The 11,283-nt window shown below is 39.0% G+C and overlaps 1 protein-coding gene across 3 annotated transcripts in view; it reads left to right on the top strand.

Moving 5' to 3' along the window:
- LOC122076550 (structural maintenance of chromosomes protein 3) overlaps positions 1-7,467 on the top strand; it is a 24,243-nt gene extending 16,776 nt beyond the window's left edge. For 2 of the 3 annotated variants that reach the window (XM_042641906.1, XM_042641907.1), the window contains exons 25-29: positions 24-192; positions 306-452; positions 5,084-5,173; positions 5,423-5,597; positions 6,522-7,095. In XM_042641906.1, coding sequence (XP_042497840.1) covers positions 24-192; positions 306-452; positions 5,084-5,173; positions 5,423-5,597; positions 6,522-6,706 — 766 coding nt within the window. In that variant the 3' untranslated portion in view covers positions 6,707-7,095. Of the gene's footprint in view, positions 1-23; positions 193-305; positions 453-5,083; positions 5,174-5,422; positions 5,598-6,521; positions 7,096-7,232 lie in introns of those variants that run through there. The other variant, XM_042641908.1, reaches the window with a different exon arrangement.
- The last annotated feature ends 3,816 nt before the right edge of the window (positions 7,468-11,283 follow it).

The following is an 11,283-nucleotide window of genomic DNA, read 5'->3' as shown; positions in this document are numbered from 1 at the left end:
AAAAAAAAAAAAAAAAAAAACAGGTATAAGAGGAAGAGCACAAAAGAGTTGTATAAAATGCTTTCCAAGTGCCAGGAACAACTGCAGCAATTTAGCCATGTAAACAAGAAAGCACTTGATCAATATGTCAATTTCACTGAGCAACGAGAGGAGCTACAGAAAAGGCAAGCTGAATTGGATGCAGGTGATGAGGTATTACTTTCGCTCAACCTCTACTTTGTTTTATAAAATTGAATATATACTTATTAGTGTATGTCTATGAACTGATCAATTCCTGCCAATTCAACATATGTCTACTTTTGTAGAAAATCAGTGAATTGATCTCTGTTTTGGATCAAAGGAAAGATGAATCAATCGAACGTACATTCAAAGGTGTTGCTAGGCACTTCCGTGAAGTATTCTCTGAGCTTGTTCAAGGTGGCCATGGTTTCTTGGTTATGATGAAGAAAAAGGTGTGTTTAATTTATATGATTTTTCGGGTGTAGTGGGTAATGGTGGCATAGCTGTTAGTAGAAATTCTCAACTTTAGTGTCACCATGGTCGTTCTCTGGTTACCTGTGGTTGTGGAAATTATGCTTTTATTTTAATATAATCCCATAATAAACAGTCTCTGCATCACAGTAGTCTCTTCTCTCGTGTTCCTCATCATGATCCAGATGATGCTACCATGCCCATCCAATAAAAGAAGTTAGTGAAGTATGTGTTCCTGTAAGTACTATATTGTTGAGATTTATAAATCGCTAAATCTGTTCGTCTACTACCATGGAAATTCCACACTATTTCAGATCCACTGCGACATTATCCTGGCACTTAATGTATCTTGGCAAACCCAATCAGAACAATCGTTAACAAATTGCTTCTCAGATTGACAAAATTATCAATCTGTGAGACAATGAAATCACTGGTAGCACATTGGGTATGTTGAATGGAACACATTAATTAGTTGGATTCTTGGATTAAAAGTTCAATTAAGTGCTTGGATTTATTTTGAAATATCTTGAAGGTCACAGGGAGCATTTTAGGTGGAAAAAGGTGATGTCAGTTAGAACCGTCTTTGTGGTTGGATTCTGGCAACAAAATTTCCTGCTCTTTTTATTAATTTTTTTCCCCCTTAAACAGTTAGCATATCTATTAAGCATCAGGCCTCACAGGCAAAAACAAAATTTACAATGGGCTCCACGGCTTCCACCTCGCGAGGAAGGGGAAATCCAGAGACCATAATGGTTGGGGATGGATGTTGAGGTTTTGCCGGAGTCCCAACTCCATGATTTTGTGAGAAAATTTGAAGCATATCTGGTGGCGTTGATAATGCCAGTTGGGGACTGGCTGATGTAAGGCAACGGTTGCTGTCTGCCAGCACTGGGCTTCTTGACACTGTTGCCTCTGGCTGACCAACTGAGAGAGATCTGCAGGCATGAAAAACAAAGGAGGAGGGGTATTTTATGTACTTGAACAAAATTCAGGGCATGTATGGTTACAATTTCTGTTTGTGGCATCCTGTGGATTGAAACTGAACAACAAGAAGGGTCTAATGAAGCCCCCCCCCCCCTCTCTTCCCATTGTAGTGCAAGCCCAACGATTGGGCTTCAAAGGGGGTTTAAGTCTGGCCCTTATTTTGGGGCTATTGATCCAGTCAATTTCTGCCCAGGTTAGCTATTCATACTACCAAGATATGCGATTGACCAGCAGAGTTATATCCAGATTTGGATAGATGTCGAGTCACCCTAAAGAGAATTGAATTCTGCCCATTCTGCCATATCGACCAGATGAGTAGTAGGGAGGAGTTTGAGAGAAATCAGCAAGAACCTGTCCAGGTTCATCTCCCCTCCATTGAACCAACATATTTGGGAGATTTTCTTCCATTTTGGTGGAACCCATAGCCAGCTTGTGTGGAGATATATTAAGAGGCCAAGCTGTTTGGTTGGAGATGATTTTTAGGAGATTATTTTCTAGAGTTTCTTTGGCTATTGACTTGCTGATTTGTGGAAGATTTAACTCCAGATTTTGTGGGTCTAGTGCCAACTGTATGAAGACTAAGTTTAAAGACTAGTTTGTTGCTGCATGGATTCTTGCTTTCTGTTAAAGTGTCTAGTCCCACATTGATTCTGAGTGGGAAATTTCCTTTCTTCAAATACCTGTGAACACCTCCTCTTACCAGATCGGTCTTTTGAGATGGAAATTTATATGATAGCAGAGCAGGTACTCTCCGGTTCTGTCCTCCCTAATCATGTCCATGTGTAAAGTGGCTCCAATCTTTATCCACCTACACGTGAGGGGGAGTGTTAAAGTGTTTAGTCCCACATCGATTATGAGTGGGAAATTCCCTTTCCTTGTATACCTGTGAACACCTCCTTACGGTCTTTTGAGATGGAAATTTATACTTTCCAAGAAGATATCCAGCAACTTATGGGAGGGATTATTTCCAGACTTCTAGAATCAATATGGCCAATACGTAGGGGCGCGGATATGGACGAGAATTGGCAGATTCATTAGACCTAGATTTTAGGGAGTTTTTAAACTATTGTGTGGAGTACTTGTTAGGATTAGTTTTTGATAGATATTTGTTTTCTTTTAGGTTTATTTTAAGTTATTTGATGTAATTAGTGTTAAGATACAATTTAAGAATTAGTTTCCAAATTAATATTTGGAGTTATATTCATTTCTAGAAATTGCTTAGGATGTAATCAATTGGTTTATAAACAAGTGGAAAGGCTGAAACAAGGGAAAGATTTAGGGAAAAGAGAGAATTCTGGTTTGATAGACATGAATGTGTGAGAGGATAAATTCCTTGAATGGATGAGATGCCTATTAGTGGGTGAGAGGCTTAATCCAAATCTATCCCTCCACCTGTCTTCCATTCAAGGTTCAAAAGATAGGGTTTCGACCCTTGGGGAGACCGAAATTTCGGTCGAAATCTAGGAAATTTAGAGGAATCCAGGGAAATTTTCCCTGTTTGGTGGAAACTTTGGTTTCAAACCCCCAAATATGTTTTTTTGGGCCTGATTTTTTGTGTAAGTCCAATTTTAGACTTTCTAACCCATTCACATAGTTAATTTCATGGAAAAAACACCTAAAGTCATACTTGTGTTTACCAGAGTTTGCTAATGTACGTTGAGTCGTTGATTGAAACTATACCACATAAGTACATATATAAGTTACTAACCAAAAATGTGAAAGACATGATTAAAAGTTTAAAACAAACAAAACGTAATGTAAATGATCCAAAATAAGTAATAAATAATAAATATTACATAATTTTGAGTTGTTTTTCAAGTCTCAACAGTCAACACTCAACAGTCAACAGTCAACACTCAACACTCAACACTCAGCACTCAACAGTCAATTTGAAGTAGTATCCAAGTATATTCTATAAAAAAATTATTTTTGGGGAAGATGGGATTTACCTTTTTGGTCCAATCTCCCTTCCTTATTTAGATTTGCTATGAATGTGCAATGTCCAAGCTTAGAATGAAGATTTGATGGCACAAGAGCAAAATCTTGAGTGTTATTCCCAAGTTTCCCACTTCACAGAGAAGAAATATGGGGAGAGGGTCGAAATTTGGAAACAAGAAGGCTTGATTTCCCATTTAAGGAAAGGTTTTATAAAGGCTGGTTCAACCCAAAGGGTCGAACCTATTGTCCACTCGAAAATTCCCACATTTCGGTCAATACTGGTCAAAACCAGTGACTTTTAAAAGTCACATGGTATTTGGTATCATAGTGCTGTGATATAGAAATGTGGGAAATTGCGACGGTATCGGTCGAAACCTTGAACCATGCTTCCATTTCTTTTATTTCCAGTCAATTCCATGAGCGTTTTATTCTGAGAAATGTTGATATGTTGAAGACTTTTCGAAGAGGTGATTTAACTGCTGGACATTTGTGTATCGATCCCCCTGTAGAGTTGGTTCTTAGCTGAACTTACCCCCTCTTCATATTCTTTATCCACAAGTCAGAAAAAATATAATTTTAATGAAGCTCTCCGTCCAAGCCTTAAATGTGATCAAACATGGTCCATTTCCATTTATATCTTTTTTATATTTGCTTGCATGCACATGAAAACCCCTTGCCCATATGTTGATGCACATTTATAATTAATTTTTCCAAAAAAGAAGGGGTAAATTACATCTGAGGTGCCCTGAGTTATGTCAAAAGGATGTTATAGGTTCCTTAAGTTTGAAAACTGACATCTGGGGTTCCTTATTAACAAATTTTTTCTATGCAATAGACATATTTCCATTTTTACCCTTGTAAGCCACTGTCATTGTCCCTCTCCTGCAACCCATCTGCAATTGCTGCCACACCTTTGTTCCCTGTGCCTGCAACCTCCCACAACTGCAACTGCACTGCTGACCCACCGTTGCCTGCAAACCATCCTCCAAGGTGCCCTGGTATTCTGATTCGAAAGCTTGTTGTCTTGGTTTCGTCCGCTGCCTGCAAATCGTACAACTGCTCAACACTCTCTATTATCAACCCCCAGAATGGTCTTGCAGCAGTTGGTTCCAAGTGGGTTTCCAGCGGGGGTGCGAGTGGCCGAGGCCAGATGAGAGAAGAAAGGGAGGGGCAGTGCAAAACTTAGGGACCATCATAGTGGGTTGTGGTGATGAGTGGGTGTTTGGGGTACCCAATTAGTGGCTTGCAAGGGTAAAAATGGAAATATATCTATTGGATAACAAAAATTTGTTAATAAGGAACCCCAGACGTCAGTTTTCAAACTTAAGGAACCTGAAAAACGTCCTTTTTGCAAACTCAGGACCCCTCAGATGCAATTTACCCAAAAAGAAATAAAGAGTTCTGTTGCCGAAGTGACTGTCATATTCCATAGACTTTGTAGCTATTTTGGAAATTCTGTCCCCACCAGAGTTTATCTTGATTGTTATGTAAGATTTCTCTTTGCTCAAGATTGTACTCCAATTGTTTCATTTTCATTATCTTGCATAAGGGTTTAGTTTGCTCCTTTCAGACCTTGCACAAGGATTTTCACGTCATCTAGAAGATTCCTCACGGAGGACTTATGTTTTTGTGGTCTTATGTTTTCAATTTGGCTTCTTTACATGTTCTCATCCTACTTTTCTTTCTACAGGACGGAGATCACGGTGACGAAGATCTTGATGATCCGCCTCGTGAGGTGGAGCCTGGAAGGGTTGAAAAATATACTGGTGTAAAAGTGAAGGCATGTATCTTCATGCTGAAGCTTATGTTTCCTTCCATAAGTGAAGATCAACCTTTGTTTAATCTTTGAGCATGCCTAGTTTTGGGCAATGAATAATAGTGTCCAACTGCACACTGTTTCTGTATATTGCTCTCTGATGGAGTTTTCTTATGTGTTCTGAAATTTCTTCTCTTGAAGAAATGATGCTTTTGTTGTTCTTAGCCTGATTTTTAATCGAAATTAATTAGCGCTGGGCTTTTATTGTGACAGGTTTCTTTTACTGGCCAGGGGGAGACACAATCAATGAAGCAACTATCTGGGGGTCAGAAAACTGTTGTCGCCTTGGCACTAATTTTTGCCATACAACGGTGTGACCCTGCCCCCTTTTATCTTTTTGACGAGATTGACGCTGCATTAGATCCACAGTACAGGACTGCTGTTGGAAGTATCCAATCCACCCCCTCCATTTTCTTCTTCCTGATATTGGTATGCTGTTTTTATGTATGTATTTGTATGGATACATGTGGTTATCAACATATATATGACTGCCATTACTTCCATACTCTGTAATCCGGTATGCATACATGTGGTTGTATGTTTATAGCATGCCATGGTGAAGTTACTTCCATACTCTCTAATCCATGTATGCACGTGACGTCAGGAAATTTCTCTTCAATTGCATTACCTAAATGGAAGATAAATGCTCTGGTTGCATTCTCTGCATTATTTCTCATATAGTATTTCTTTTAGGTACTACACTGCCTCATATGATTGCAGCAGTCCTTCCGCTTGATGTTTGGGTTGTGGCACTTTCCCCCTTTTATCCAATTTTATGTCCTTGGGCATATATTGGGTTGAGTTTTATTCACAGTCTCATCATTAGTCTCATTTAGAGAGTCTTAAGGTGATTTTAATTAGTCATTACTTGGGTTATGGACTTTTGAGGCTATGGCATCTTATAAGTGCTTGGTTGGTCGTGATCTTGCATCCTCGTGAACATCTGCTTCTGATTGTCAGCTAGATCTTGCAATTCCTAGAGGCTGGTAGGAGTGACATTTTTTCCTGACATTATCTGTTCAGTTGCTCCTACTGAGATGCATGCTTTTGTGTGCTTTATTTATTTCTTCTTATTATTATTTTTTTCAAATATATATAAAGCGAAACAAATGCCATCCAAAATGAGGCAACATGTGGTCATGTGAGTAGCTAGTGGAGCTTCTGACCCATTCTGCTTCAAAAGCAAGGTTCTGTCAGAGGCTCAAGATCCTTTTAACTACATAATATTTGATGACTTTCGATTCATGCCCAACTTGATTGCTTGATTTGGCTTGGGTTGGCTTGGGTTGGAATCCTTAACTCTCTGTGTTAGACATGATCCGCCGCCTCGCAGACATGGCAAATACTCAGTTTATAACCACGACGTTTCGGCCAGAGCTTGTGAAAGTTGCTGACAAGATATATGGGGTGACACATAAGAATAGGGTCAGCCGTGTGAACGTGGTCTCCAAGGAAGAAGCCCTGGATTTTATTGAGCAGGATCAGACCCACAATTGAGCAAAAGATCAGCAGGTTGGAATCCTTGATTTATTACCTGACTTGGATTTTCTAGTTTAATAAGCTGTGGATGACAAATTATTTTTCTTGTGGATATTAATCCCTTGGAGGATTAATGAACTTAAAGTTCCTACTAAATTTGGATGACGGTAGTCCTCTGTCTTGGCTGGATCCAGTTTCACTACAGTGCTATGCTATCATGTATGGAAATGCTGGACTTAGCGACACCGTGAATAGATTGAAAGTGATGCGTAATCTGTTTGGTGTATCTGTAATATTGTCTCAACATTTATGTACATTTATGTTCCTATGTTCTAAGCATATTGCTAAACCTCACTGATCCATCTTGTAACTTACAATACATAAATATAATCTCTTTTTTTTTTTTTTTTTGGCATTCGCCTAGCTGTGTCAAAGTTTATTAGAAAAAGAAAACTTGATGTGTGAGGTCAAATTACCTTCCAAATATTTATTCACCCAGTAGAATAATGCAGATAATGTAATTACTTGTTTGCACCTTCTACAGTCATTGCGTTCATCTTTGAGGCTGTGTGATCTGTGATTTGGTGAACTGAAGGCTCTGACTGTAATAACTTCACTGTGCATAGTTTAGTTCTAAATTTCATTTGTGGCCTTAATTTTTGCGTTATATACTTATTATCATTTCGTTCGAATTTTTTGATAATGTACAAATAAATATATGTATGATGTATTTGTATGCATTTATGCATATGTGGACATGAAATATATTGTTTGGAAAATTGACGAGGCTCGTCTCTATGATGACTCCTCTGCAGTTACTGGACAGGTTGAGTGGGACAAAACATTTCTTCTAAGAACAGGTGCCCACTTACCCAATGGCTTATTGATCCGGTTTTGGACTTAACTGATTAAATTATTGGTTTGGTTCTGGATCTAATGATTACGGTCTCCCAATGATTCCAGAACTGATGGACCAAGTAGGAACTGTTGGAACCGGAACAAATCCACTTCTTAACCCTATATATTATATTATTCTCAAGACTTTAGGTCGTGAGAGCTAAGGTCAAGCCCTTTTACTGTCGAATCTGATCACGGGCCCGGTCAACCCTTTGTATCTTTGATCATCTCTAACCCGTGTGGCCAGCTTAGACAGAATTCTCTCCTTGCTTCTGTCGAACCACTCGTTTAACCCCATCTTCAATGGAATTTTCTCTCTGCATATCCTCTGCAATTCCCCATTCCTCTCGATCTTGGCTCGTCCTCCCTCCTCGGGGTCTCCCCTCTTCCCTCCCCACCCTCCTCCCTCGCCAGCGTCTGCTCCCCCACCCCCATCATCCTCCGAGTCATATCCCAAGATTAACGGAGAAGAATATTCCTCTATTTATCCAACAGAGTTGGGATGTGCTTTCAACCCAGCCTCCACATTCCTTTCTGATAGCCTAGAGAACTTGATCTTTGGGTGAACTGGTGTTACTGCTCGGTCTCCAATTTTAATTTCAAAGCTGCAAAAGATAAATGCACCTTCGGTTCTGTAGATCGGAGACGAAACTGCTATCTTATATTTTTTCCAGACCTCAATATATATAAATATATATATATATATATATAGCATAATTGGGAGACTGCCACAATTGAAGTTAATTGAAACTAGAACAGATATCCTTTTTGTAGAAATAATTCAACAATGTTAAAACTATTAATGGTCTTGGGCTCACCACCGGTTCAAATATGTCGAGATTGTCCTACAATGGTGTGGAAGCTGTTAAAAGCAGTCCGGGATTTGATGGCATGGTCTTTACCAACTGAGCAACGCCCTCGAGGTATCTTGAGTGGTTGATTTCGCAAAAGGTTGAAGAAGCTATCCTGTTAGCCAAGCTAAGAGAAAACAAATAGATTAATCCATAATATATAAAAATAAAAATAAATAAACAACAAGCCTCTTTGATGCCTAAATGAGTAAATGGTTTTTTGATTGTGTATACAACCTAAAAAGTAGAAGGTCCAATGCTTGTTTTTCAATAATAAATAAATAACCCAGGGTTGAAATGGGTGATTAGTGGGTGGGCCTGTGGCACAACGGTTAAGTTGCACCTTGCAGTAGCCGGTAGCAGGAGCCTCATGTATTGGGTTGCTCTTTTTTTTTTTTTTTTTTTTTAATTGAAATGGGTGATTTTGATTTTTTGGTAAACAGGTGATTTTGGAAGTTAAAAGGAATTTTTTTTTTTCACTCGGAACTACTCACTCATTGTCTAATGGTCCTGGATCTCAGATTTGGAATCAATTACCTTATTGTTCCGGTTCTAGTCTTGACCCCTAAGGGCCGGACCATTAAGGAACTGGATCAATAGACATCCATTAACGACCTATCTAGTGATGAGAGGATCATGGACTGGTTTTCCAAAGCAGACATCTATGTTCTCTCTTCCCTTACTAATAAATAGTCAGATAGTTGGGAGTGTTTCGGTAATTTGACAAAACAACACCACAGGTACAAACTCGAGCCCAAGATCAAGACCCCAAGGCTGCATTTGGTATGCATTCTAGGTTGATAATCCATTCTAAAAAGAAATCATATCAATGCAGCCTTAGTCCTCTACCTCCACCCATGATCTTAAATATTTGGCCTCATTATTTATTTTTCTTATATTTTTCATTTAATCTCTTCAACCACAATATTTTGCAGGTATCGGGCACCCCACCCCTTAAAATCTCAGCTCTAAATCCTGGTTAAAGAGAATGAACTATACAGCTATACTTTAAACGTGTTCGAAGTCATATAGTGGATTTCGGAAAAAATCCAGAATATAAATAGGGAATGAGTACTTGTCTTGAACAATAGACAAACCCTGTTGATCACGTCGACACTAAACACCAAATACGACATCACGAATTTGTTAGTACATGTAGAAACTTAAGCAATTGGTGGGGCCGAGTCAAGCCACCAGTCACTCTCCTTAAAGTGCAAGGCCCCAATTAGTCAAATTAGATATTACGAATCAACCTCAAATATAAAACAACCCTACAGACCCCTCCAATAGTTGTTGCCTTCACTTATTGGGCCATGTTTCGACACTACATAGTAGTGCTCAATTGGACAAAACAAAACCCAGAAAAGACATGTTTGTTAACTTTTCAAACATTTCTTCCAATAGACACATTTACATCATTTATGTGCCTACTAGGAAAAGACACAACCCTCTAATATACTTTTATAAAATAAAATAGGAACAAAGATGCCTAAAAGGCTGTGTGACCAATGAGAGCAAAATTACAACCCCACCCCTCATGAAAGACGGAAAATCCCAACCCTGTTGATGTTTCTACTAATGATCCTATTGGCCCCTATTCTGGTACAAGAACCGCATTGCTTTTTAGGGAACCTGTTCAATTAGAACCGCATTTTTTGTTTTAATTTTTTCAACCATTTAAAAAAAATCTAACTTTATGGTTGGATTTGGTATGATTCCTTGGAGTGCATTATCGACCTAGAATTAATTTTGAGAATGCATACCAAATACAGCAAGTCACCGTACATCAGTCTTCTTACTCTTAGCTGAAATCTCTTTGGCAGAAAACACTTTACATACAAGTGAGAAATGAATATATATATATAGGGAAAAGGCTGGGCTTGGTGGCGCAATACCTAGGAACAAGGTATGCCAACGTTTATTGATCGTTGGATTTGATAGTTTACATCTAAACCGTTTATAATTATTGTCTTACATAACCTATCCACCATCGGCAGTGTACAGTCTCTCTTCTTCTCCCGCTCCTCCCCTCTCCATCTCTGGCTCCACAATCCCTTCTGTAAATTTCCGTCAATCCTCCGCTACTCCTCTCTCCCTTGCACTCTATTTCCTTCCCTGCCTCTATAGACCCCGCCTGCCATCTCTACCCCTTCCATCCTAGATTCAGACGCAGTAAACCCTAACGTGCCTAAAAATAGGTGTTTTCACTACATTTCTCTCTTGCGGCAGCCGGTATGGCCCTATTGCTGCTGATGGGAATGGCTTCATCTCTCCTCTGATCGTCACCTCCAACTCCATTGCTCTATCTATCTCTCTCAACTGTTCATTGCAACCTCTGTCTCTCCCTCGCGCATCGCTATATAACCCCATTGCTGTTGGTCAGAACGACTCTGTCTATCTCTCTCAACTATCCATTGCAACCACTGACTCTCCCTTACACACCGCTGCAACCAAACCCCCATTTGTCCTTCCTAATCCATCTATTGTTATTGTACAATCTAAACGCATTATTTGAATCTGTTGTAACAGTTTTCCCATTTATTGGAAAGATTGATTAATTATTGGATTCTTTGAATTTGTTCTTAACTCTTATAAATTGGAATTATTTGTTACAATTTTTTAACTTTCAATGAGAGTGTCCATTGATCTGTAAAAACGTTAAAATGTATGTCTTCAATGGAGGCGGGTGGTGACTAAACTCATGAATGGCAAATCCTCACCTTTGAAGAACTGAACGCATTAGAAATCAGAAATTTAATTGGAGAAAACTAAAAGTAAACCGAGAAGTAGAACAAAGTAGAAGAAGATGAAGGAGTATAGTTCGAAACTAGAAACCGGGGCGGGGAG

Source organism: Macadamia integrifolia, chromosome 4, assembly GCF_013358625.1.
Source record: "Macadamia integrifolia cultivar HAES 741 chromosome 4, SCU_Mint_v3, whole genome shotgun sequence".
In the NCBI taxonomy this organism is placed as follows: domain Eukaryota; kingdom Viridiplantae; phylum Streptophyta; class Magnoliopsida; order Proteales; family Proteaceae; genus Macadamia; species Macadamia integrifolia.
The sequence above is the reverse complement of the archived record's forward strand: the minus strand, read 5'-3'. Positions and strand labels throughout refer to the sequence as shown.